Source organism: Peromyscus maniculatus, chromosome 19 (genome assembly GCF_049852395.1).
Source record: "Peromyscus maniculatus bairdii isolate BWxNUB_F1_BW_parent chromosome 19, HU_Pman_BW_mat_3.1, whole genome shotgun sequence".
NCBI lineage: Eukaryota > Metazoa > Chordata > Mammalia > Rodentia > Cricetidae > Peromyscus > Peromyscus maniculatus.
The window spans coordinates 421,599-448,865 of NC_134870.1; the positions used below are offsets into that span (position 1 = coordinate 421,599).

General features: G+C 43.6%; 1 protein-coding gene across 1 annotated transcript in view; it reads left to right on the forward strand.

Annotated features, from left to right (window-relative positions):
• Positions 1 to 5,999: 5,999 nt before the first annotated feature.
• The window catches only part of Colec12 (collectin subfamily member 12), a 174,555-nt gene continuing 153,287 nt past the window's right edge, over positions 6,000 to 27,267 (forward strand). Inside the window, exons 1-2 of the mRNA XM_006994205.4 lie at positions 6,000 to 6,175; positions 23,454 to 23,504. Coding sequence (XP_006994267.1) covers positions 6,169 to 6,175; positions 23,454 to 23,504 — 58 coding nt within the window. The 5' untranslated portion in view covers positions 6,000 to 6,168. The remainder of the gene's footprint in view (positions 6,176 to 23,453; positions 23,505 to 27,267) is intronic.

Genomic DNA, 27,267 nt, shown 5'->3' on the forward strand with positions numbered 1-27,267 from the left:
GCACACAATTCAGTGTCTTAATTATATTAATAGTAATCATGTAAGCCATGTTTGCTGAACAAAGGGGTCTTTTTCAAAAAAATTCAAGCAGACACAGATAAATGTACTAACACGATGGAGAAAGGAGGCTGTTCTGGGAGATGGAATGCCAGACTCAAAGAGCCATATATGGGAATGTATGAGGAGACCTAAGTGGCCTGGCTGAAATGGAGTGAAAAAGTGCTGCATAAGGAGAGAAGAGAAATGAGTGATGAATGGAAGGGGATGGGAACCATAGCATTAGTTGGACCACTGGCTGCCAGCAGGAAGGGAAGCAAAGATTGGCCGAGTTGGAGGGACTGTAGTGATCGCTGCAGGTGCTCTCTCCTTTACATTGTACTCTGCTTGCTGGGCCTGGGCTCTCAGTTTCTCCACTCTAGACGCCCCATCAGTGGGCTCCTCTTCAACAGAGTCTAGAGACTCAGCCTCTCAGTGATCTGGGGAGATGCAGTTTTCAATTTTCTGGTTTCTTATCTGCCCTTTGTAGAGCCTGGGGCCAAAAAGGGGTGCATGGGGAGATCATTTATACCACAATCCACACGTGCTGTGATGGTCTTTTTGGGTGGTAGAAGGGCTGAGAAGGAAAGAAGTGAAGTTTGAGATGAGTGTTTTATTTATGGACAGGCTTTTGCTATGGAGCTACTACATGCAGGCTAGTCTCAGACTCACTCTTGTAGCCCAGTCTGCCTTGAACTCTAGTCTCCTGCTGGGACTATAGGTGTGAACCACCACACCCAGCAACTTGAGATACACTTTAAAGGTAGAAGCAGAGCCAGGTAGGGACGTAAAGCTTGGAGAAGATGGAGAAACTGAAGGTGACTGGGCTTTTTCAGCTGTAAATAGTAGATGCCAGCACCAGGTAGGGTAAGAGCTGAATGAGAGGAGGCTTCCTTCAGCTTCTAGCATGACTACAGCATGACTGTAGGGGTTGCTGCTGCTTCTGGAGGAGGGGTGCTTGTGAACCACCTTCTCTGAGGACTTCAAACCGTCTTCAGCTCTATGCTCCAGTCCTTTCCAATCACACTGTTCTCTTTACCCTTTTCCTTTCTCTCCCTGGGGCCAATTCAATGTTTAGCTTCTCCTCAGAGATTGACAAGGGAAATCTTGGTTAGCTGATGTTCTGTGTTTGACCACAATCTTTAGTCCTTGGACCCATCTGAGTGGGGTTCAGAGAAGTCTCAGTCCAGGAAACCATTAGACCCTACTTGGAGAACAACTAATAGTCTGTCAAAGCCATGAGGCTGGGGAGGAAGTCATCTAAGAAAGTCATCCTTGAAAGAGTGGCTGATCCTGTTTGCTCATCACCATCACTGTTTGATTGGTTTTGACTTTGAAATTCTCTTAGAATTTTTTTGTTTTTGTTTTTTTTTTCATTCAGGGTTCTCACTCTGTAGCCCAAGCTGGCCTTAAACTCACCATGAAACCTAGGTTATTCCCAAGAGAGCAGACTTCTTGTCTCTTGCCTTCATTCCAGAATACAGGATTACAAGCATGTGTCATCTGGCCTGGGTTTAGAACATATGTGTAAAATTATATATATGTAACATGAATTTACGTTTTTTTTGAGAAAGGGCCTAGATCTGTAGCCCAGGCCAGCCTCAAATCCATAGTGATGCTCTCTGAGTACTGGGATTATAGGCCTGAACTACCACATATGGCCAAATTGACCATCTTAACTTTTTGAAGCATGCAGTTCAGTGGTATCAAATTCATTCACAATCCCTACCATATATCATCATAATTCTTCTTGCTGCCAAATAGAGGCTCTGTGTTCATTAAACAACTCCCCTCTCCAACCCCAGGAAATTCCTTTTAGTCTTTATGAACTGAACTAAGTGCCTCATATAAATGAAATTGTCATTTTGCATCCCACTTTCATCATTTAGCATAATGCCATCAAGATCCATCCATGGCACAGCATGTGCCAGAATTCTTTCTTAAGAATTAATAATATTCCACTATATGTGTATACCAAATTTTGCTTATCCAGTCAGTCATCTATGGTTCTGTCTTAAATTTCAAAAGTAGTAAGGAAACTTTAAAGCAAAGCAATAGAAAAGATCGGAATACACTGCTGTGGGATGTTCTGTATGGCAAATGTGTTGCTCTAATTGGTTAGTAAATAAAACACTGATTGGCCAGTAGTCAGGCAGGAGGAAGTATAGGCGGGACAAGGAGGAGAAGAATTCTGGGAAGTGGAAGGCTGAGTCAGAGACACTGCCGGTCACCGCCAGGACAAGCAGCATGTAAAGATGCCGGTAAGCCACGAGCCATGTGGCAAGGTATAGATTTATAGAAATGGATTAATTTAAGCTATAAGAACAGTTAGCAAGAAGCCTGCCACGGCCATGCAATTTGTAAGCAATATAAGACTCTGTGTTAACTTGGTTGGTCTGAGCGGCTATGGGACTGGTGGGTGACAAAAATTTGTCCTGACTGTGGGCAAAGCAGGAAAACTCTAGCTACAATACACCATGGAGGAACAGTGGGCCACTTGAGTGAAGGTACTCAGAGGACTGTCCTACTTTTAAAATGTATCAATTATTATTGTGTGCATGCATGATGTGTGTGCACATACCATGTGTACACATATGTATGGTGTACAGGAGGCAGCTGTTTCCTTCAATCTTTATGTCGGTTTGAGGTATTTGACTTGGATTTGCAGCTTAGTAGCAAGCGCTCCTACCTGCTGTGCCGTCTTCCCAGCCTGGCCCTGTCTTTTGACTATTACATATAAAGCTGCCATGAGGATGGATGCAGCTATCTGGGTTTCCGCTTTCAGTTCTTTTGGGGAATAACCCAGAAGTAGAGCTCCTGGAAGCCTATGATGATTTTGGATTTTTACAAACTACTGTTTTTCACAGTGCCTTAGCCTGCCTTCCTATCAGCAATGTACAAGGGTTCTAACATCTCAACATCCTCTTGATACTTTAAAAAAATGGGTAGACATCATATAGAGCTGTATATTATTGAAGTTTTTATTTATATTTATCTAGAAATTAGTGATGGTGAGCATCCTTTCTTGGTCAGTTGACCAAATGGTGTGGGTATGTATGTATGTGCCAAGGCACTTATGTGGAAGCCAAGGACAACTTTCAGGAGTCAGACAGCCTTTCCACCTTGTCTTTGAGGCAGAGTCTCTTGTTTGTATCGCTGCTTCTACCAGGATAGCTGACCAACAAGCTTCCAGGCGATTCTATTTCCCATGGCTGTGCTGGGATCACAGATTCTCACTGTGGCATCCAGCTTCTCCATGGGTTTGGGTCAAACTCAGGTCATTAGGTGTGTTCAACAAGTACTTTTACCTGCTGTGCTATGTCCCCAGTTTCTCAATTTACGTACCTTCTTTGGAGACATCTATTCAAGTCTTTTCAATCTTGTTGTTTACCTAGTATGAAGATTGAACCCAATATCTCACATATCATATGTTAGGGATAAACTCAGCTTACATCCCCAGGCACTCACTATAATTTTTTTTAACATTTATTTTTATGTTTTTGTGAGTCTTTGTCTATAAGTATACCATATGCATGCAGTTCCTGGGAAGGCCAGAAGAATGACTTGTGAGTCACCTGATGTGAGTGCTGGGTTCTCTCAGGAGCAGCCAGATCTTTTTTTTTTTTTTTTTTCTTCACAACAGGGTTTCTCTGTGTAACAATTCTAGCTGTCCAGGAACTCGATTTGTAGACCAGGCTGGCCTTGAACTCACAGAGATCTGCCCGTCCCTACTTTCCAAGTGCTGGGATTAAAGGTGTGTGCCACCATAGCCAGCTCTCTTAACCATTGGATCTTTCTGCCCTCCCTGTCTTTGTTATTCTGAGACAGGTCACATCCACAGCTCAGGCTGGTCTGAACTCCCTCTGTTTGCTGGGACTGAAGGTGCTAACCACTAATTCGGCCTCATGTATTTATTTATTTATTTTTAGCTTTTACTTTGAGACAGGGTCTCACTATATTGCTCAGGCTGGACTTGTGTTTGCAATCCTCCTGCCTTAGCCTCAGCCTCCAAAGCAATCAGGATTTCAGGCCTGTGCCTTCAGACCTGTTGAGAATTCTTTGTTGTTGTTGCTTTGCATATACCTTTTTTTCCTCCCCCTAGACAGTGTCTCAGGCAGCTTTGAACTGGTACCTAAGATGACCATGAAGTTATGATCCTCCTGCCTCCACCTCTGTGAGTGCTGGTATTTCACCCAGCAAGCACTCTACTGGCTAAGCTACAACAGCTGGCCACCTCTGAACTATTGATAGCATCCTTTGGGGCACACAAGTTAACTTTTAAGTACAATTTACTGATTTTTCTCTTGTATTACCTATGCTTTTTAGTGTTATGGCCATAACTTGATTTTTTTTTTTCAAGACAGGGTTTCTCTGTGTAGCTTTGCACCTTTCCCCGGAACTCGCTCTGTAGACCAGCCTGGCCTCAAACTCACAGAAATCCTCCTGCCCCTGCCTCCCAAGTGCTGGGATTAAAGGTGTGCGCCACCACCGCCCGGCTGTAACTTGAAATTAAAAACAACTTAATTGGAAATAAATAATTGAAACCAGGGCCAAGAATCTCTTCATTTTACATCCGGAAATCAATTGAACAAAGAAGTTGATGGGCTTACTCAGTCCAGCACTGGTTAGTAAACGCTAGACCCATAGTTCTCAACCTGTGGGTAGAGATGCTTTTGGGGGTCCAACAACCCTTCCACAGGCGTTGACTACTACCACTGGAAAACAGACATTTACAATTCATAACAGTAGCAAAATTGTAGTTATGAAAGTAGTAACGAAATAATTTTATGGTTGGGGGTCACTACATCATGAGGAACTGTGTATTAAAGGGTCACAGCATCAGGAAGGTTGAGAACCAGTGCCTGACAACCCATGTCTACGGCTGCCTCCCAGATCTTTACTTGCCCTGCAAGTAGACAAGGCCGATGAGATATGGAGTGGCTTTGAGAATAGCCTTCAAAGTGTGTGCGTGTTTCTTTTTCTTACTTAGATGTCCAACTTTCTCCCTTATGTTAAAAAAAAAAGGATTTTAGAGTGAAAAGTATGAGATGTTTTTGCGCGCGTTATTTAATTTCTTGGTACCCTCTTTTACTAGAGCAAGGCCGCCCCTGCCTATAATGAACTAGTCTAGAGCTACCAAGTCTAAGCAATCTAAATACCTTCAGTCCCTGCCCAACCAGTGTTGTGTTGCTTTTTAGTAAGCTAGTGGATGAGAATAACAGTGTGTCATTTGAATGTCTGAGGATAGTTCCTCTGCTCCTCCCTCCCTACACACTAGGAGCTTATGTTGTTAGGTAATAAGGCGACTGTTAAAAGGAACTTAGAAGTCTCTCATTCTCGGCCTCTTTTTGTGGTGCTAAAACAGGAGTCACCCGATAGTTGGGCGTGGGTGGGGACTTGGTAGGGTAACTTTTCCAGAAAAAAAAAAGGTGTTGTTTTTAGAAAAGTAAACAAAAAAAAAAATCTGGAAGAGCCCAAGGTTTTAAAATTGTAATCTTGCCCCGAGTTCAGTAGGGATAGTGTCTGTCTGGTAGTGATCTGGGGCTCTTAGTGAGACCTCGCTGCAGTACTTTGCAGCCAACACCAGCGTACACAGCGTACACAGGCGCTTGCAAACTTGAACTTCTAGGACTTCGACGCCCCCAGAGCTGTTTGACAAAAGGATAGCCTTTCCCCGCCACCCCTATGGCCTCTATGGCCTCGTTGCTCCCCAACTTTCCGCTCAACAGACGGTCCACATTCTAGCAACTAGCCTAGCAAATAGCGTCTTCCGTACACCGCGAGGGTGAAGTGCGGGCCTCCCGGGAAAGGGGCTGTCCCCGTTTTTCTCCGGGATGCAGTTCTGGCTAGAGGAAGAGGGATCTGCCAGGGCACGGGGCAGTCCCCTAGGGCTGGAAGCGCGGCCGAGGGCGGGGCAGAGGTTGCGGAGGAGCGTGGGCGCGGCCGGCCGGGCGGCCAGGGGGAGGGGCGCAAGGGGGAGGGCGCCTCCCGCCCCGGGTGAGCGGCGCACGGCGGCCCAGCGGCAGCAGAGTGAGGAGCTGGGCGCGAGGGCTGGAGCGCGGACGGCTGCCATGGGCGTGCAGTGAGCGAAGTTGGTGCCACTTCTCCGGGCGGCGCGTGTCCTCGGTCACCATGAAAGGTAGGGAGGCTGCGGGCTTCGGGGCTCGGGGGAGGTCCCCCGAGGTGCACTTCGGGGGTGGGGGGTGGGGGGAGCGCCCTGGTTGCGCTCGGACTCCGGGGGCGCTATGCGGCATAACCAGAGCCCTCGAGGCTGGGGTTGGGACTCGCTGAGGCGCTCTCTTCCACGTCGGTCTCCACAGAGTCGTTTGGAAGTCCCAAGTCGTTGTTTACGGATTTCAGTTTCCAGCTTTGTAATTGAAAAAACATGCGGAGGAGAGCTAGGCATCATCATTCCTCCGGGTGGGTTGGCCGCGCTTGTCACTCTCCCGGTGACTCTTCCGCGGTCCCAGCAGTCAGTGCCACAGGCAGGCTGTTTTCCCGGGAGTCAGGATGTCCTCGGTGCGCGCGCCGCGCATCTGGCAATGATTAGGTGCCCGCGGAGTTCAGCTGGCTCGGAAAGTGCGTTTGGCATCTTTCTCCATCGGGTCCACCGACTGGAAAATAACTGCTCCCAGTTACGCGTCCCTTCCCTGCGCCCGCCCTAGGGATAGTTGCCCCCACGTGTGCCCAGCGGGTGCCACAAATCTTGCCGGTATTGGTCCCTAGGTGGTATCCTCTAGGGGCGAGTTTATGGAAGTGTCAGATGTTATCTTGCCTTTAAAAGAATCTGGAGAGGACGGCCTTGGGGGGCAGCCTTCAATGCACTGGAAACATGTGGATTTGTCAACAGAACCGTGATTTATGTGGGAGATAAATAATTACAGTCTGGCCATCCTAGGGGGTCGTTAAAGAATGGGCGGGCGTGGTGTTTACGCAAGGCTGGAGTTCCCGGTTTGGGACTGGGGTAACACTTTTCTTTCCCAGCGTGGTCTTGGGCTGGGTGTGAAATGCCTTCCGAGTTTCCAGCTTCTCCAGGCCGCGCGCGTTGCTATCGATTGCTTTAGCTGAGGGGGGCGCTCCGGGAACCCCAGGAGCTTGGAAGTAACTTCGCTACGGAATGTTTCTCTGAAAAGCAGTTGGTGATGAACTACGTGGAGATCCGGTCCTGTGAATTCAATTCACTTGAGGGGACTTGGGATTCCCGCAAGGAACCAGACTGTATTCCAGGTGCTAAGAGACTTGTCCCAAGAATAGGATACTCAGAGCAGGCTACAGCTTTCTGCCTCGAGAACTTGAAAATACTATGAACGTGCTTTCTCGTTCCGCCTCCATTTTTTTTCTCGCCTTATTTACAGCTTAGAAAATGTGCATGTTTCTTAGCTAGGGTCCCCCTACCCCCAAAAGCGGGAATTGAAATTAGATCCTCTCCCACTGAATTACATCCGTTACTCCTCCCTGCTTTTTAGTTTAAGACAGGAAGACAGGGTCTCACTAAATTGTTCATACTGACCTAGAGCCCGCAAGGCAGTGAACTTGAGAACCTCCTGCCTCAGCCTCCAAGTAGCTGGGGTTACAGGTGTGCCATATGACTGACTTCCAAGACATTCTTTTTGCCCATTATTAAGTCTAGCAGTTTCTCAACTCTTGGCAAGACAACCCCCCACCCCACCCCCGGCGCGCTCGCTCTCATCAGTTCCAGATTGGGTGCAGTAATTGCAGTTTGGGTCTTCAGCAGGCTCAGCTCTGGAATGCAAAACACAACTACCGGCTTTAAACGCATTTTGGGTAAGACTTACAACTCACTGGCGACCAGGTTGGAAGCCCCAGAGAAGGCACATCGCTTTCTGACTCTTTTAGGGAGACTGGATCCAGGGACAGGTGAATCCATATATAGGCTAGCCATTTTGCAGGCCTGTTTTGCTTTAATTAATTGGTTAATTAATTAGAGAGGTCTAACTCTATAGCCCAAGCTGATCCTTTTATCTCAGCCTCTCCAGTGCTAAGATAACAGGTGTGTGTGCCAACATACCCAACTTGAAGACCTTATTTACTTAGTAGCAACAGGGTCTTATTATGTAGTCCAGGCTGCTGTGGCTTTCAATCTGCCTCCCTTCACCTCCTGAATTCTGAGGTTACAGGTGCTGTGCCTGAGACACCAGGTCTGCTTAACTTTGACATTTTACTTACTGTATTTTTTTGGCAATGCTGACGGTTGAACTCAGCCCCTCACCCCCCGTAATTATTCTGACACTTAGCCATAAGTAATTAACCTAACAATAGGATCCTTGGAATCCTGATTATGCCATATGGTTAATTAATTTAACTTCATTGGAATTTGATTTTTCTACTCCAGAGGTTGAGGCATGAGGATTGATATTCATTCCAGTGAGTACTTTGCTCATAAGGACTACCATTTTTTTTTTCTTAAATTTTCCTAAGTGATAAAAGTAGTAGGACTGTTGAATGCCTGCACTGTGATCAGTCTTCTCTAGTCACAGCTTCTACATCTGAAGACTTAACCGAGGATTGAAAATAAGTGAAAAAAATCGTGTCTGTGTTGAACATGTACACACTTTTTATCTTCGTTGTTCCCTAAATGACACACTGTAGCAACTATGTACAAAATATTGATTTTTTTTAAATTTATTTTTTTATTCTCATGTGCATTGGTGTTTGCCTGCATGTATGTCTATGTGATGGTGTTAGATCTTGGAGTTACAGACAGTTGTTAGTTGCCATGTGGATGCTGGGAATTGAACCCTAGTCCTCTGGAAGAGCAGCCAGTGCTCTTAGCTGCTGAGCCATCTCTCCAGCCCTACAAAATACTGATCTTGTATTAGGCGTTATAAGTCATTTAAAGTTAGTTTAAAGCATATGGAGGATGTATATTAGTTATAGACAGTACTGTGCCTGTTTTGGGTTTTTTGTTGTTGTTTATTTGTTTTTGTTTTTTGTTTGTTTTGAGACAGGATCTCACTCTAGTCCAAGTTGGCCTCATACTCAAAATGATTCTCCCGCCTCAGCATTGAGAATGATAGGATTAAAGGTATATGCCTGGTGTATTATTTATTTATTGTGGTGTTAGGACCTGAACCCAGAACCTCCCACATTTTAAATCTGTCATTGTTTAAACCTGTCATTCAGCCACAACTCTAGCCTGGAACCATTTTGTATGAGGCTCATGAACACCCTGTAATTTGGTGCTCTTTGGTGTCTGATTCTTTGGAACCAACCTCTGGCTACTGAGGAACTCCTCTTTAGCATCCTTTAGTTAAACAGAAACTCTGGATACTGTCAAAATCACAGATTTTCTCTTGCTGAAGCAAGGCTTTTTAGAAAATTCAGTTTTCTAATTCTGATGCTTAAACCTTGGTCATTTTCTCTGCAGTAACCCCATTATGTATGGTCCCAGTCTGCTATGACCCAGAGCGCCACCTATCTGTTGCATTCAGCAAACATCTGTATCTGCTCTTGCCTCCATCCTCGAAGTAAAAGTACCAAAATAATGACATCATTCTGTAGTTCCAGAAGAAAATCTCTTATTCCGTGTCTGCCTTCTCCCAAGCTGAATAAAATATAGTTTGTTTTAGTTTATTTCAAATTTCATTTTCAGTTGTCTCATAACACCATAAATCTCATGGCTTTGAATAGTCACATTCTTTAAGGAATCTGACTCCTTTGGAGTTAGGTGTGTCATTACTAAATCACTTTCCTAGTTCTGGATGTTCAGATATTGGTGAGTTTCAGAGCAGAATCACTGTTGCCTAAGAGACGAGTGAAAACAGCTAGCACCACATGGGACTACGGAGGTCCAAACCATGGTTCTCATTTGTCAGAGGGAGGCAGTCGAAAGAGTGTTCAGGGGCTGGGATGTAGCCCAGCCAGTAAAATTTGCCTAGAATGCGCAAAACTCTGGGTTTAATTTCCAGCAAAGCAAAACTGGGCATGTGATGGCTCCCAAAGTAGAGGTAGAAGGATGTGACCACCCTAAGCTATGCAGCCGGTTTGAGGCCAGCTTGGACTACTGAAATCCTGTTGGAAAAAAAAAAAAAAAAAGTTCAGCAGCAAATTTCTGTACTTCATAAACATTTGTGTGTAACTGCGCACTGGTCAGCAGTCTGTTTCTGCCACCTTCTCTTTTCTCCCACACCCAGTCAGCTTGCTTTTTCAGTGAATCTTGAAGGTTCTTGTACTGAGTGGGATAAGCAAACGAGCTTGTAAGGGTAAACTTCATGTATTGCAACGCCAGTGACCCTGTTTTCTGCAGGGAAGTGGAAATGCATGGAGGCCTCTTTTCCTTTGCTGGTTTGGGCATCTGAGCTGCCACTCCTTTGCAGGGCTAATTTACAACTTAATTATGCTTTTGACTTTTCATTAGTTTAGGGATACTTGGCATTCTTAAGCCTTGGTTTAATTATTGTTAAGTGTAGATCTTCCCTGTGGTTTACCATACAATTTCCCAAGATTTCCACATTGTTCCCCGCCCTAGGCCCCCAGCCCTTTACCATGGTGTGGCAGGAAAAGCTGACACATGGTAGCTTTCCAGCTGGGCTTTAACTGGGTGTCTAATTTTCTAATAAATGCTTATTCTCATTAAAATATTATTTCTAAACCTCTGATGCCAGGGTACACAGCCCTTAAAGTATTAGATTTCAGATGGGAAAACAGAGATTCAAATTTAATGATAGCTAAAGTAAGTTTGGGTCATCCCTCTTGAAGGCGAATCTGACACAAGGCTCGGGAGGAAGGGGTGAGGTCCCTGGAGAGGAAGCTTGGAGTGGTGGAAGCCAGCCTTCCTGCCAGGCAGTGTGTTTCTTCACAAGGCACAATCTGTCTCAACTTCCAGAGACTTGGTGGAGGCTGTCATGTAGGAGAACAGGAAACAGAGTCTTGGGTTTGAAAATAAATGCCAAGGATGATGCCCTTTCTTATACATTTCTGGTGGGCCATGTAATATCTGCTATCCCTCCAATTTTTTTTTTGTTTGTTTGTTTGTTTTTTGAGACAGAATTTCTTAGCCTTTGGCTGTCCTGGAACTTGCTCTGTAGACCAGGCTGGCCTCAAACTCACACAGATCCACCTGCCTCTGTGCTGGGATTAAAGGCATGGGTCTCCACTTTTTTTTTTTAAACTAAATAAATAGTTTAAATGAAAACTAACGGGCTTTTATTTTTCCCTTTAGTAATACCTATTGTTTCTTGGACTCTAACCATGCCAGTAATTGTTATTTGTTGCTTATTATTGTCAGGTAAATAATTATTCTCATTTATTATTTTCAGATAGCAGACAGGCTCTGAGAGATGGCCGGTTGAGTCCAAGGGCCCCAGGTGGTCAGTAGAAATGAGGATTCATTCAAACTCATGGTCTGAATGCAGAATCCACACATCCTCTGTATGTCTTGAGCCTAGAAATGCCATGGAAAGTATCCTCTTTGCCTTTCTGTTCCCCCTCTCTTCCTCTTCTCTTCTTCCTTCTTTCCTTCCTTCCTTCCTTCCTTCCTTCCTTCCTTCCTTCCTTCCTCCCTTCCTTCCTTCCTTCCTTCCTTCCTTTCTTCCTTCCTCTTTTTTAAATGTGGCACTGGGCATCAAACCTAGGGCTGCACATTTGTTAGCTAGTACTCTATACTCCTTTCTTCCTACTTTTTCTTTTGAGATAGAATCTTACTAAGTTGCTACACCTGTCCTTGTCCTCCTGCCTCAGCCTCCCAAGCAGCTGGGAGTATAGGCCTGTGCAGTATCAACACACCCAGCTCAAAAGGATGGATTTTAATTTTAATTTGTTTTAATATTTTCTTTCTTCTTCTTTCTTTTTTTATTTTCTTGTTTGGTTTTTCAAGACAGGGTTTCTCTGTGTAGCTCTGGCTCTCTTGAAACTTACTCTGTAGACCAAGCAGGTTGGCCTTGAACTCACAGAGATCCCCCTGCCTCTTCCTCCCAAGTGCTGGGATTAAAGGCATGCTCCACCACTGCCTGGCCTTAACATTCGCTTTATTACTTTTATTATTTGTTGTGTATATGTCCATGTTGGATACCACAATTCTATCTTTAAGAGTAGTGATTAAATATATTTATGATAAATTCTTGGGCTATGAGAGTCTCCAGGCCCCTGAAATCTTAAATGTGGAATTACTCATTTCTGCTTACCCTGGCTTTCAATGATGTGTAATTAAGAATGTCCCTTAAGCAATCAGCAGAGTTTTTACACAATTTTATATTGGTCAGTTCTTTGCTTCTACTTTATGGATCTTCAAGCATTGAACCCAGGTTTACAGGCTTAGTGGCCTTTACCCACTGAGCTGTCTCAGTGGCCCCTGAAAGAACAGATTTTAAAAGGTTTGCAGGAGCTGTGGACATTCTGTATAGAAACAGCTTCATTCTTTATTGCTGACAAAATAGTTCCAAACCACACCATCTACCCAACACTTTCAATCAAGCAGTGATTTGATTTCTACTTAAACAGGTGTCATTTGAAGAGCAAAAACCAATATAGTACCCTGAAAAGACTCTTCTGATTGCTTAAGGGGCATTCTTAATTACGCAGCACTGAAGCCAAATAAGCAGAAATGAGTAATTCCACATTTAAGATCTTAGGAGTCCTGGAGACTGTCATAGCCCCAGAATTTATCATAAAAATATTTAATCACTACTCTTAAAAATAGAATTGTGGTATTCAACATGGAGGGAAGTTTTAATGAAGCATACTTATTAGAGTTGGTATTTTAAACATGACTCTTATGTTTCCTAAATGGCTTCATATTATAACTAACTCAGTGTCTTAGAAAACAGTGCTCTTCACCTTAGAGGTTTGCCATTTGCCATCCCGTGTGAAAAGCAGTTAGCACTTGACTCTACCTCAGTATGAGCATTTCTTTGTCCTTCTTTTCTTAGGACAGTGCTGTTGGGAAACTGGTTGTTTATAAACAATTAATTATTCAAGAGTTAAACCAACCAACTTGATAATACATGCTTTAAAAGGTTACCAGTTCTCAAAGTATAATTATGCTGAGTGAACCCAAGAGTTGAACCTGACAATTTTTGCATGGCCACAAGAGTGGGGACTCAGAAATCAGAGTGCCTGATGACCACAGGAAAAATATTTAACCATCTAGGGCCTCAATTTTCTTGTGAAATGAGATCAGTAATGGCTGTCTACCTGAAAGAGCTGTTTTGAATATGAAGTGTATCAGTATAAATCAGTTAATTCAGAATAGCGTCTAGTGTTCAGAACTCAACTCTTGTAGTCACAATAATGTAAGACTATATTATTATAGTCTTCAGGCAGTAATTTACTTATGTTAATTTAATTAATTGATACAGTTAGGACCTTGAAGGCAAGTCCTCAGTTTTTGCAACTAAAGTAATTTTCAAATTACAAATGTGTGGAAACTGCCCTGGGGTAGGAGTGAGCTGTCTGTCTGTGGGGAGCTGTGTTTACTGGGCCCTGTCCAGATGCAGTAGCTCTTTTCACTGTCACTCTTGTGATGGTGTCAAAATTGGCCCTACCCAAAATGCAGGGTCATATAAGGAACTTGTTGTTGTAGTATTGGTACAATTTCCCTCCTTGCCAAAATAGTGGTAGAAAATACATTTAATTTACCCAAGAACCAAAGTTTTCCATGGGTCTGATGATGATGACAGAATATATTTTTTAACATTTTAAATTTCCTCCCTCCCTTCGTCCCTCCCTTCCTCCTTTCCTTTGTGTGACATGTATGCCATGGCACACATGTGGAAATTAGGGCAACTTGTGGGATTCAATTTTCTCTTTTTACAGTATGAGTAGAGCTTAGTGAACCCAAGAGTTGAACCTGACAGTTTTAGAACTCAGGTTGTCAGGCTCGGTGATAGGTGCCTTTATCCACTTAGTTGTCTCATGGACCTGATGTGGTGATGGGCACCTTTATCCACTTAGTTGTCTCATGGACCTGATGTCAGAATGTTTTTAAAGACATGTGTCTCAATCCAGTGTCCAGTTTTATGCCTTCTGTCTTTGTTACTTTTCTACTGTGGTGACAAAGCACCATGGCAAAGGCAAATGGTAAGTAAGCTTTTACTTGGGAGGCAGAGGCAGGTAGAGATCTCTGAGTTCAAGGCCAGGCTGGTCTACAGAGCTAGTGCCAGGACAACCAAGGCTACACAGAGAACTCTTTCTTCTAAAAACCAAAAGCAAGCAAACAAACAAAAAACCCAAAAGACAAAAAAAAAAAAATCTTGTTTCTATTTATTGTTTATAATGGAGCTACCACGTCTTAACTGGTTTTCAGTTTTTGTTGTTTGTTTTTTTACTGAGGAGCTTGCAACATGCTGGGCAAATGCTCTACCACTGAGCTACACTCCTAGTCCCATTTTTTTTTTTTGCTTGAATACATATTTGGTGTGTATTTTCAGTGCAAGGCACAATAGAAACATCATATACTATGAGTGACACTTATCTCCAAGGAACTTGCAGGCCAGTGGGCAAGATTAAGATAATGCATGAGCAACTGGAATTATGGGTAGCAGGTGGAACATGCTTGAGGTGAGGAATAGGTAGTCAGGTTGGGGACAGGGATATTTTCTTTTGAACTGATTTATTATTTTGGATTCTATTATATTTCAGGTTATTCTACTAGGGTATGTCTCTGTTGCTTGGTTTAGAACTTGATAGGATTTAGAATTATTTATAAGACATAGTTTTGGATGAATTTGTGAGGAAGTTTCCCAAAAGGTTTAACTGACTAGGGAAGACCTACCCTGCATGTCCTGGTACTGTTGCATGGGCTGGGGACATGAACTGAATAAAAAGAAGGAAAAAGATCTGGGCATAGTAACATACACCTTTAACCCCAGCACTGGAAGGTAGAGGCAGACAGATCTCTGTTAGTTCAAGGCCACTCTGGTTTACTAGTGAGTTCCAGGACAGCCAGGACTACTTAGACCCTGTCTGGAAAAAACCAAACCAAACCAAAAAAATAAATCAAAAGGAGAAAGCACGATGAGTACCAGACTCCACCCCTTGGTGTTTCCTGCGGGTGTGTGACCAGCTGCCACAGCTGCAGCAGTTCTGCTGCTGTACCTTCCCACCATGGTGGACTGTACCCCAAACCACGACTCAAACAGACCCATTGAAGAAAAATGGCTTTAAAGAGAAACAGAGGGTATAACTGGACCACTGTGAAATCAAATGTGATTTCTAGGCAAAAGGAGATCAAATTCAAAGTTTTCCCAGGTCCTGGTGACACAAGCATTGTGACCCCAATTCCTAGGCTGAGGGAGGAGGATCACAAGTTCAAGACCAACCTGGGCAGCTTATTAAAAGGACTGAGCTACATCCCACTGATAGAGTGGTAATAAGAGGAATTGTGAGCAGTTCCCCCCTGCCAAGAGTCTCTTTGGTCATTATTTAGAATATTGCTTTAATATAATTTTAAATAACCTAAACTTTAATTTCAAAACAAAAATAAGTACTTTCGGCAAGCAGTACTCTTTAAAAATATTTTTTGAGAATTTCATACATAAATATTTATACAATTTCCATTTTACCCTTTCAGCTTCTCTCACATTCTCCTACCCCCCTCTCAAATTCATAACATCTTCTTTTTAATTATTACACACACACACACACACACACACACACACACACACACACACACACACCATACACACCATACTCCATACTCCATGTAGTGTTGCTCATATGGAAATATGTTTAGGCCTGGCCACTTGGGATAGCCTAACAGGTGACTCATCCCTAGAGAAATTGATTTTTCGTTTCTCAATAGCCATTGGTTGCCTGTAGCTCTTAAACTAGGGATGGGACCCTGTGAAAATTTTCACATCTATGTCACCTGGTGTTGTCACTGTTCAGGTCTTGTTTAAGCAGCCATATTGCTGAAATTTCATGGGTGCAGCTTTCCTGTCATGTCTAGAAGACACTGTCTCACAGCAGACATCCTGGTCCTCTGATCTTGCGCTCTCTCCACCTCCTCTTCAGTGATGTTCCTAGTAGATGGATAGGGGCTGTGTTATAGATGTGTTAGCTGGGACTGGGCCCCCATAGTCACTTATTCTCTGTATTTTGACCAGTTGTGGATCTCTATAATCGTACCCATCACCATAAAAAGAAGCTTCTTTGAGGGGTGAGAGCTACACTGACATGTGGGTGTAAGTATAAGTATTTAGAATATACTTAGAAATTACATTGGTTTAGGAAAATGGCAGTAGTAGGTTCTCCTTCAGGGTCTTTGAACACTCCCTCTATAGGTAATTGGTTAGGTTTATAGGACCAGGCATTAATTCCCTCCTATTGAGAGGACCCCAAGTCCAATTAGTCAACTGTTGGTTACCCCCAAGATAAAAATGCCAGCTTGTCACGATTGGGACTGTCTTACTGGGCCAGTCTTTGTTGTGGATTGTAGGCTGCACAAGGGAGTGGGGCAACTGATTGCTTGTCTCTCTTGGATGCTTGTGTAGCACCTTCAGATATTATACTAGTCAGAAATCCCTCGACGAACAGAACTTTTAGAAGATATATGGGATTTATTAGAATGGCTTATAGGCTGTAAGCTAGCTAGTTCAACAATGGCTGTCTACCAAGGGAAGGTCCAAGAATCTAGTAGTTCAGTGCATGAGGCTAGATGTTTCAGCTGGTCTTCAGTATACACCAGAATTCCAAAGAAGTGGGAACTAATGCCAGTGAAAAAATGAACTTGCCCGCAAGAGCAAAAACAAGCAAAGAGAGCAAGCTTCCTTCTTCCATGTCCTTTATATTATAGGTTGCCAGCAGAAAGTATGGCCCAGATTAAAGTGGATCTTCCTACTTCAAAAGATCAATATTAAAAGATCAATTATTAAAAATAATAAAAATTATTAAAAATAATTAAAAGAAAAATCCTCACAGGTATACTCAGCTGCTTGTGTTTTAGTCAATTCCAGATGTAGTCAAGTTGACAACTAAGAATAGCCATCACAGGTACTACTGGAGCTAGCCCTCAGGGAGGAAGTTTCCAGGTTAGTTCCAGCTCCATTCTCCCAAGTCCTGTGTCGTAAGTGTGTGGTGTCTTCAGCAACTTACCTCCAAGTTCTTAGAAGCAACCAAAGGCAGTGGCAGTAACCTGTATCATTTTGGGAGTCTCCTGAACCTACCTGACTAAAAACTCAAAGGAAGTTTCCCATGCAAGGCACTGGGGTTCTTGTCAGGTAGTCAATGGCCCCTGAGGGAAAGCATCATCACCCTATGTAGGTATGTAACTCCCTGCATGGATGGATGGATGGATATATACACACATACACATGCACATACACAATACAGACATATGTACACGCACACACACACATATAAACACATATATGTATTTCTAAGCAGAGGCTATAGCTCAGAGGTAGAGTATTTTCTCTAGGCTCAATCCTCAACACTGGGGGAAAAGACAGAAGCTAAGTCATGGACAGAAATTTCAGGAAATAGTAATATAGCTTTTCAGTTTGTTTTTGGTGCTAAGAATCAAATCCAAGGCCTTATACATACAAAGCCTGTTTTCTATCACTGAGCCACATCTACAGCCCATATACCTTTGATTATAGCCAACTGCCTCTTTTGTTGTTGGGTTTTTTGGTGGTGATTTTTTTTTTTTGTTTGTTTGTTTGTTCATTTGGAGGCAGGGTCTCCTGTCCCCTTTGGTGGCCTCTGACTTACTATGTTTCCAAGGATGACCTTGAATGCCCAATCCTCCAACCTCCACCTCCCAAGTTCCTTAACTATTGTCTGCCCCCAGAGCCTACTGATAAATTTTCTTAGCTGCTCATTTAGCAAATAGGGTCAAGCTGATGACTGGTTAGGTATCTAGGAACTTTGGGAGGGGGAAAAAAATGCAAAGGCTGATGGGGCTTGTAACTGTTGGGACAAACTAGGTAAAAAGCCATAGGAAGAGCAATGAGTAGTTTGTACTTCTAGTAATGGGACATTCCAGAGGGCAAAAAGCTAGGATGAGGTCCTAAATTACTTAAGTTTCAATTAAGGTAAGTAGCCCAATTTGACCTGGTTGTACAGTCCTATAATTCCATCTTCTCAGGAGACTGAGGCAAAAGAATCACAAGTTCAAGGCCAACCTGGGCTACAGAGTGAGTTCAAGGCCAGCCTGAGTACTAGAAACACCTTGTCTAAAAATAAAAAGCAAAAAGCAGGAGGGGATATAGCTTAGTAGAAGAGCACTTACTTAGTACACACTGGGCTTTGGTTGGATCCCCAGGACCACAAACAGCTGATCTTATGTGCAGCGTTATATTCTGTCCTCAGACCTTTCCCTTACTCTTTTGTCTTAGGTTGTCTTTGTAATACAGAGCCCACAAAGGTGATACACAAAAGCCGGATAATCTTTGCAGCCTAACCTCTGAAATCTTGCTTGCTGTTCTCTGAAATCTACTTGTTTTATTCTCTCACTTTCTGTCCCTAGAGGGAGCAGTTTTGCATTCCCACAGACCCCCCTCCCCATAACTATGATGTGTTGCCTTGCTACGTCCAGGGTCAGTTAAAGACAGCCTAGAACCTATGAAACCTTGAGACCTTTGCAGCTCTGATCAGCTTGGAGCTCTACATAGACCAGGCTGGCCTTGCATTTGCAGTGGCTTTTCCTCCTTTGCTTTCTGGGTGTTGGGTACAAGTATATAACCACACATGGCTCACCTGCCTTCTTTTTTGTTTTTAATTTATGTGTTTGTGCATCTGTGTGTGTGTTTTTTGCACATGAATGCAGTTCCTAATGAGGCCAGAAGAGGGCATAAGGTTCTCCCACCCTGGAGTTACCAAACTCTGGTCTTCAAAAGCAAATGCTTAACTTTAGCATTTGCTAAATATTAAAGGAGGAAAAAGGATTCTAGAATCAACTTTTAAAAACATGGAAGGAGACAAAGTTAAACAACCTCCTGTGTCCCAACCCCAGGCCCCAGCCTTGGGATCTAGCAAGTGCCATTTTCAAACCCCTTTCCCTCACAAAGAAAAAACATGGAAAGACTGATTTAAGACACTTTTGTACAAAGACTTTTCTTGATAATTGCAGTCAGAAGTTATTACAGTACTTTATGGGACTTTTCTTGTCTCATACTATTCTCTTTCAACTTTTGGAGTCAGATGAGATAAACAGATGTTATAATAATAGTGAATCCTTTTAGGATGAGAGTTAAGACCAGAAGCAGAATGCCCTACTTGAACTGAAATGTGGGTGGGTCTTTTGTTGGCTTTTGTTTCCTCTAGCCCCTCACTGCATCCTGTAGCCTCTCAGTGATTCCTTTGGCCCCTCACTGGATCCTCCACCCCCTCACTGCATCCCACAAACCCTCAATGGTTCCTTCAGCCCCTCACTTTGTCCTTCAGCTTCTCATCATATCCTTTGGTTCCCTTCAGCCTCCACTGCTTCTGTCAACCCCCTCATGGCTTCCTTTAGCTCCACCCCCACCTCTTCCTTCAGACCCCCACTGCTTCCTTCAGCCCCCCACTGCTTCCTTCAGCCCCCCACTGCTTCCTTCATCTCCCACTGCTACCTTCATCCCCCCACAGCTTCCTTCAGCCCCCACAGCTTCCTTCAGCCCCCCACTGCTTCCTTCATCTCCCACTGCTACCTTCATCCCCCGACTGCTACCTTCAGCCCCCCACAGCTTCCTTCAGCCCCCACAGCTTCCTTCATCCCCCCACTGCTTCCTTCAGCCCCCCTCACTGCTTCCTTCAGCCCCCACTGCTTCCTTCAGCCCCCCACAGCTTCCTTCAGCCCCCCACTGCTTCCTTCAGCCCCCACTGCTTCCTTCAGACCCCCACTGCTTCCTTCAGACCCCCACTGCTTCCTTCAGCCCCCCCCCACTGCTTCCTTCAGCCCCCACTGCTTCTTTCAGCCCCCCCCTCCCACTGCTTCCTTCAAGCCCTTTCTATCTTTCAGTCCCTTACTGCATTCTTTGGCCCTTCACTGTTCCCAGCGTATTAACTTGGAGGAAAACTGAACACTTTGATAACAAAAACTGTGAGAAATTGAGGTTCTCAGGGATATTTCAGGAAAGAGGAGTCTTGCTAAAACAGGACTGTTTCCCTGGAATGGGAAGTATCCGACAAGGAACAGCAGACAGACAGCACAAGCAGACATGAGAAGCCGTGGTGAGGAACAGAAAGGTCCAACTGGAAGACTGAAGCCCTTTACTGTTAGGGTAGGGGCAGTGTTAACCTGTAGTTGTGTTTTCACTGTGAAATCTTAGGTCATGTTTCTTTGCTCTACAGTGTCTGAGTGTTGATGCAGAGTGGATCTTGTGCTAGAAGGGCTGCAACTGGCTGTGAGAGCTGTGTGACATCATTACTACATCTTACCTAGTTGACTATGCTCTAGGCATGTTCAGTCAGCCTTTCATGGCCTTACATTCTGCATCGTTGGCTTCAACGAAGGATAGATTGAAATACCAGACAAAAGTTGCATCTGTTTGGAACAGATTCTGACTTCTCTTTTGTCACCTTTCCCTAAACTCTACAGGGAGGCAGATATATATATATATATATATATATATACACAAATACTACATTTGTGTAGTATTAAGTATTAAAGTCATCTAGAGATGATTTGAAGTGTTTAAGGATGTGTGTAGGTTATATGCAAATTCTACACCATTTTATAGAATAGAGTCATATTTATAGAGACCCACAGAATACCGAGAGACTTTTTATTTTATGATTTATTTTATTTGATGTGTATGAGCGTCTGTCTACATACATGTGTGTATGTATACCATGTGTATGCCTGGTGCCTGCCAAGACCAGAAGAGAGTTCTAATTCCTTAGAACTGGAGTTGCAGATGTTTATGAGCCACCATGTGGGTGCTGAGAACTGAACCAGGGTCTCTTAACTGCTGAACCATCTTTCTTCTCCTGTCCAACTGTCTGTCTGTCTTTGTTTTGAGACAGGCTATTGGGCAGTCCAGGCTTTTCCCAAGTTACTAATTTTTCTGCTCCTGCCTCCCAGATGCTGGAATTACAGACTGCATCCAAGTATAACTTTATTGAATAAACAAATTAATGAATGGTTTTCTAAGTAGAAGCAGTAGATAAGGCTTCCTCATTGAGAAGAAACCAGCCCTCAAAGGTTGATATGCAAGATTACTGAGTCAAGATAGTCTTGGTATGGGCTTAATCAACTAACCAGTCATGGCTCAGGGACAAAGACCCTGTACTGTTTGTTGACAGCATGTGAGGAAAGAACTAAAGTGATAAGCCTTGATGTGGGTAGACTCCTTTGGTTATAAATACCTGGCTTTTAGATTTCAAATAAAATTCCCTAGCCTAGGTAATAAGTGGACATAGTAACATGTTCAAATGCCATCTCACCTAGGTATCTATAAACACATCATAGCAAAGCATTCCTCTGAGTTGACTCAGTGTGTTTGAATTGAGCTATAGCTCAGTTCCCAGGAATTCTGCAGTACTCAGATACATACTGGTTGTGTCCTGCTGGGGTTGAAGAAGGCTGTCATAAGAACTTTGTCTCTTCCCTCATGAGACACCTTGAAAGCCAGTCACCATCTTGAATGAAGGACGCTGACTTATTTAGTAAGCTGGGCACTGCAGCCTCTGCTGGATCAGTGCCTTGAGCTGAGCTGCCCATAGAAAATGCTCAATGTGAGGTAATAATGTTGGTCAACTCAAGAACAAAGAGCCCCAGCTTCAGATTATTGGACTTGATAATGGTGAAAAAGAGATACATATTCAACAGAAGCTATACTTTAAATTTATTTATTCATTTTGTGTGTACCTGCATATAGGTTTGTGTGTGTGTGTGTGTGTGTGTGTGTGTGTGTGTGTGTGTGTGTGTGTGTGTTTGGAAGCTAGAGGTCACCATGAGTTGTTCCTTGGCTTCTTTCTATCTATTGTGTGATGTCTCTCTCTGTGCTGGAGCTCATTGAGTAGATTAGGGTAGCTGGCCAGTGAGCTCCCATCCCTTCTTCAGTAGCACTGGGATTGGCGCTCCAAATATGGGTCCCCACACCTGACTTTTTTTTTGGCGGGGGGCTTTTCGAGACAGGGTGTCTCTGTGTAGTTTTGGTGCCTGTCTTGGATCTCGCTCTATAGACCAGGCTGGCCTCGAACTCACAGAGATCTACCTGGCTCTGGCTCGGCTTTTTTAAAATGTGAGTTCTGGGTGTTGAACTCAGATCTTCATGCTTAGGCAAGCATTTGACCAACTGAGCTATCTCTTCAGCCCCAGAAACTGCATTCTAATTTTGACTTTAGTTTTTTGTTTTGTTTTTTTTTTCCTAAGAAAATTATGTGCAGTACAGTCCTTTTGGTGATGCTGGGCATCACCATTAGCCCTATCATGACAAGGAAAACAGTCAATACAGTGTGCTGAATTATAGGACTTGTAAGCCACCAGTGTAGGTACTGGAAATTAAGCTTGGTCTTTGGTCTTTTATAAGAGCACTAAGTGCGCTTAACTGCTGAGCCATTTCTTAGCTGCCTACTGTATTTTGAAACTATGATGTTGGGTTGCTTCCTCCTGATTATATCCAGCATAGGATATCTTAAACTTACAATAATTTTAACACATGATGAATTTATTAGGATATAGCCCCATTTGTTATAAATAGAGGAGTGTGCATTTGATCAGGGCCTCTGGAAATGACCTGACACTGTCTGCACAGACCCATTGTGTGTCTCTATGTGTGGTAGAAACACACAGTGAATAGCACTTGGTCCCTGAGTGAGAACTCTTATCATGACTGAGTTCAGATGACTTGATGCCTCTTGGTAGGAAGCCTGGCTGATACATTCTCTTGCCACCACTGTGATTCTGTATCTAGAAACTCCACAGAAACACTGCCTGTTGACAGACTGGAACCATCTGTTATCTCAGTTATCTTACAGAGAAGTGGGTTTCAAGAGCAATCCCCAGGATTCTGAGATGCTGGAGTAACATCTAAAGTGGGAACATCTAAAGGGAACAGCTTGAACAGATAGCTTAGAGAGTTGGTTAATTCTGCCATTCATTCACTAACATTAAGCAATGGTGGCATATTTATGTCAGTCTAGATAGGAAGCACAATGACAATAGGGAACACACATGTGCACATGCATGTACAAATGTAAACAAATGAGGATGACAGCAGAGAGTAATCTGAAATGAACAGGAGTGACAGAGAGATGCTGAGTGGTCCAGGAATGCACCTTCAAGAGTCACAGTTAGCTAGGGCCTGGATTGGAAGGAATTATTAAGAAGGAAAGGCCTCTGACCAGTGCAGAGGGCTAATGATCCTCCTCATAAGGCTGGGAGAGGTCCTGGAGCAGAAGGGAAGCCATTGTGATAAGCATCTCAAGGGAAGGGAAGGTGTTGTTGGTTGGGGTCAGGTCAGTTGCATCCTATCCCAACTGTGTGCGTCTATGCTCCTGTTAGGGCTAACACTTTGTGTTTCTTTCTACAGACGACTTCGCAGAGGAAGAGGAGGTGCAGTCCTTCGGTTACAAGAGGTTTGGTGAGTCCTGACAAAACTCAGTTTTTTTTCCTCACTCAGTCTAGGACACAGCAACAGACTCTTAGTGTGCAGTAACATAACTTTGACAAGTAAACATTTGGGACTTTGAAGTCCAATTGTGGTTCACATTTGAGCTCCTATGTGACAGGTGGATGTAAAACTCTGAGAGTTTGTGGAACAAGAGCTGCATCCAAGCAAAGAGAAGCAATGTGATGTTTATGTGTCTGCTAATACAGACTACAGACAGCTCAGCTGCCAAATCCATTGGGAAAGGGAAATATGTGACCAGAAAGGAGCAGAGCACATGGAAAGTCCTTCTAGGCTATTCACAAACCAGCTTTTCCTGTGTCTTGCCTGTTCCCAGGCCTTAGGCTCATAAATTAGTATTAGTTGAATGGGAGAGGACTTCTTCCAGGGACCTAACTGTGTAAGTGTACTATGGAAGTCGTTCCCCCCCCCAACCCCCCACCCCCAGGTATCAGCATCTGCATCCCTGGAACCTGAATGGTTACATGGCAAAAAAAAAGACAAGCCATATTGGACTGAAGTTTGGGATGGGGAGATTATCCTAGGTTACACACTGGCCTTAACTACCATGAAATGTCTTCATGATGAGGAGATACGTGATGAATTTGACACCGGAGAGGTCTGTCCCACTGACTGAAGCAGGATTGGAAGAGCACTCAAGTCAAAGAATTCTGGTAGCTTCTAGATGCTTAAGAAGGCAAGGGAATGGATTCTTCCTCCAGGGCTTCCAGAGTGAGAACAGTCTATTCCACCCCTTTATTTGAGCCAGCTGAAGCTGACTTCAGACTTTGACCTCCAGAACTGTAAGAGGAGAAATGTGTGGTGTTCAAGCCTCCCTGTTTGTAAGAATCTGTTACAGCAGCCACAGGGAATTAGCACTCACCCCCTGTCTCTCCACTGCTGCACTGTGATCTCTGCTCTTGTTACAGAGCTTGAGTTTGTGCCTCAAGCCAGGTCCAGCCACCTGTTCTCAATAAGCCAATTAAAAAGAGTCAAACCAAACAGAGAAAGGAGTAAAAGATCTATTCAGTGCAGCCACTTTGAGGACAAAGAGATCTTAGAGAACCCCCCAACACCTTAAATCCTCCTTCAGTGTCCTGAAGTGAGATCAAACTTAAATAGAAAGCCAAGGATATGTGCATCTAAGTAGTCCTAGCCAAAATGTGGTCCCACCTACACTGACCTATCATCCTTTGGGTTTGTCTCATCCCGTAAGGTGGTCTGACAAATTGTTAGGACCATATGAAATCTCTTTCCTTTCCTCTGGCAGATGTCCTTTCCTTCTCCCAGCATGAGATTCCTAGGTGAATTCCCTTCCTTTGGGCTCCATTATTTTAATAATCTGATAGATGGACAGAGAGAGACACGAACAGAAACAAGTGTATCTTTAGAATATCTTTATTTTTGCCAGGCCTGTTACAATCTTCCACTCTTTATTTTAGCACTTCCATCTTAAGGTGGACTGTGTCTATGTCTGCAACGATATAATAAACAAAATGCAGATAGAAACCAAGGTCAGAACACGTTTAGTTAGTGCCAGGTGCCCATGCATAAGAACCAATTTTCATGACCTCTTGGCTTTTAGCTGCTTTGGGGAGGCTGATGCAGGCAACTCCATCTTGTTTTGGGAGGGCTGACACAGGTAACTCCATCTTGTTGCTGCTATGATACAGGATTTCTCCATGAAGCTTAGGCTGGCCTCAAACTTAAATCCTGCTTCTGCATCTGAAGTGGTGAGTTTTCACACAAGCACTGCTGTGTCCAGCATGACCTCATTTAGATCTGCCAGAACCTCAAGGAAAGAAATGTGTAGTGTGTATGGTAAGCTGTCAGCAGCCCCAGGGAACGATTCCTCACCCCTCCACCTCCCCAGCTTCTTTTGGACCCAGCTTCTCAGGCTCTCCAGTGTGGCTGAGAAACATCAGTAAAGCATTGCTGTTCCAACCACAGTTCAAGGGAATGAAGGGAACAGCTTGTTTTTGTGCCTTAGTCATAAGAAATAGAGAAGGATGGGCGGGGTAGAGGGGGAGAATCTGAATATAAAGAGCCTAAATCTACTTCCTATTACTTGAAACATCCTGGCTGGACTTTGATTAAAGTTAACAGCCCCCAGCTGCTCTGGCTCCATAATTGTTGTAGCATTTTTTCCGTCTGGAACCAACATTCTTCTATGTTTCTTTCTGGGGAAAGAAATAGGGCTTTAATGTTTGAATGCAGCCACATGAGGTCCATAATTCTCCATTCATGCCTTGTCGGAGCAACCTGGACTCCAGCCTTCCCCACCTCCTCCACCTAGCAACAGATTTCTGGGTCCATACTGTGTTCTGATTTCCCTTGGGGAAAGCCACTAAGAAAGAAGGTGGTAGAATTGACAATGAAACCAAGATTTACAAAAGAACACAAAAACACATGGACTAAAAAACACTGGAAAATAAATATTGAGATAGCTATACATTTTGGAAATTAATAGACATGTGAAGAACTGAAAGAGGTTTTGCGACAGTCTCTTGTAGCCCAGGCTGTCCTCAAACTTGCTATATAGCTTAGTACATATTTGATCCTCTTGCCTGAGCCTCACTAGTGCTGGGGTTAACACATGTGTGCCAATATGCCTGGCTGAGGAAACATTTCTTTAAAAGCCATGACCAAGTTGGGTGTAGCGGTGCATGCCTGTAATTCTAATAGTTTCTGAGGGTGAACCAGGAGGAACACAAGTTCATGGCCTTCCTGGACAACTTAGTGAGACCTTGCCTCTGAGTATAAAATTTGAAAAAGGTGTAGGGATAGAGGTAAGTCTTAGAGCCCTTGACTAGTAGCATGAAGACCTGAGTTCATTCCCTCGTACTACAGAATAAATATAATAAATAAACAAACAAAAAATTAAGGTTACAGAATTAAAAGGGTGATGCAGAAAACATTCACTTAATTTCATGACCACATTATTAGTTCATTGGGTGGGGAGCTGGTGCAGAAATAAAAATTAGCACATTTTGAAAAGGATTTTAATTTATGGGGTTAAATTATACATGGGGATTGCCAACTGGTGACTCAGAGTCTCCTCATGTAATGAACTGAGAAATGTCCAGAGAGTATAAACAGAAGAGGAAGAGAATGAATGGTACCAGGCATCACAGACAGAAAATTAGGCTGACTAGAAGCTGAGAAACCTTAGGGTTCCTGAGCCTGGCATGGTGGCACACACATATTATCCCAGCACTTGCAAAGTGGAGTCAGGAGGACCAGGAGTTCAAGGTCATCCTCAGCTACATACTGAATTTTGGGCCAGCTCTGTAAGACCCTATCTCAAAAAAAAAAAAAAAAAAAAAACCAACTAACAAAAGGAAAAGAAAGAAGAGATAATTCTGCTCTTGGGAGGTTTGGGTTGTGTCTCTAAGCAAAGTGATACCGTCTTGACAGGGCCTTTACTTTACAGCTGCAGGAGGTGAGATGTGGGTAGAATGAGACCTTGGTCAAGTGACTTATCTGGGGTTAGGAGATATTCTGAGTTTTCTATCAGGCCAGTGTCTGGGATAGTATCTTACCTCAGGGAGGTGACCTCTCAACTTCTATGCCTGGGAAGGGCACCCTGTATCCCAGGAACACTAATGTGGGCCTAACATCGTAATCTAGGCCCACTGTGGAGGCCTAGGCACTTTGATAGGGCCTAGAAGTCTGTCCTAATTCTTAAGAAGGTAAATAGGTTTTCAGCCAGTTCCTGACTCCAACAAAGCCATAG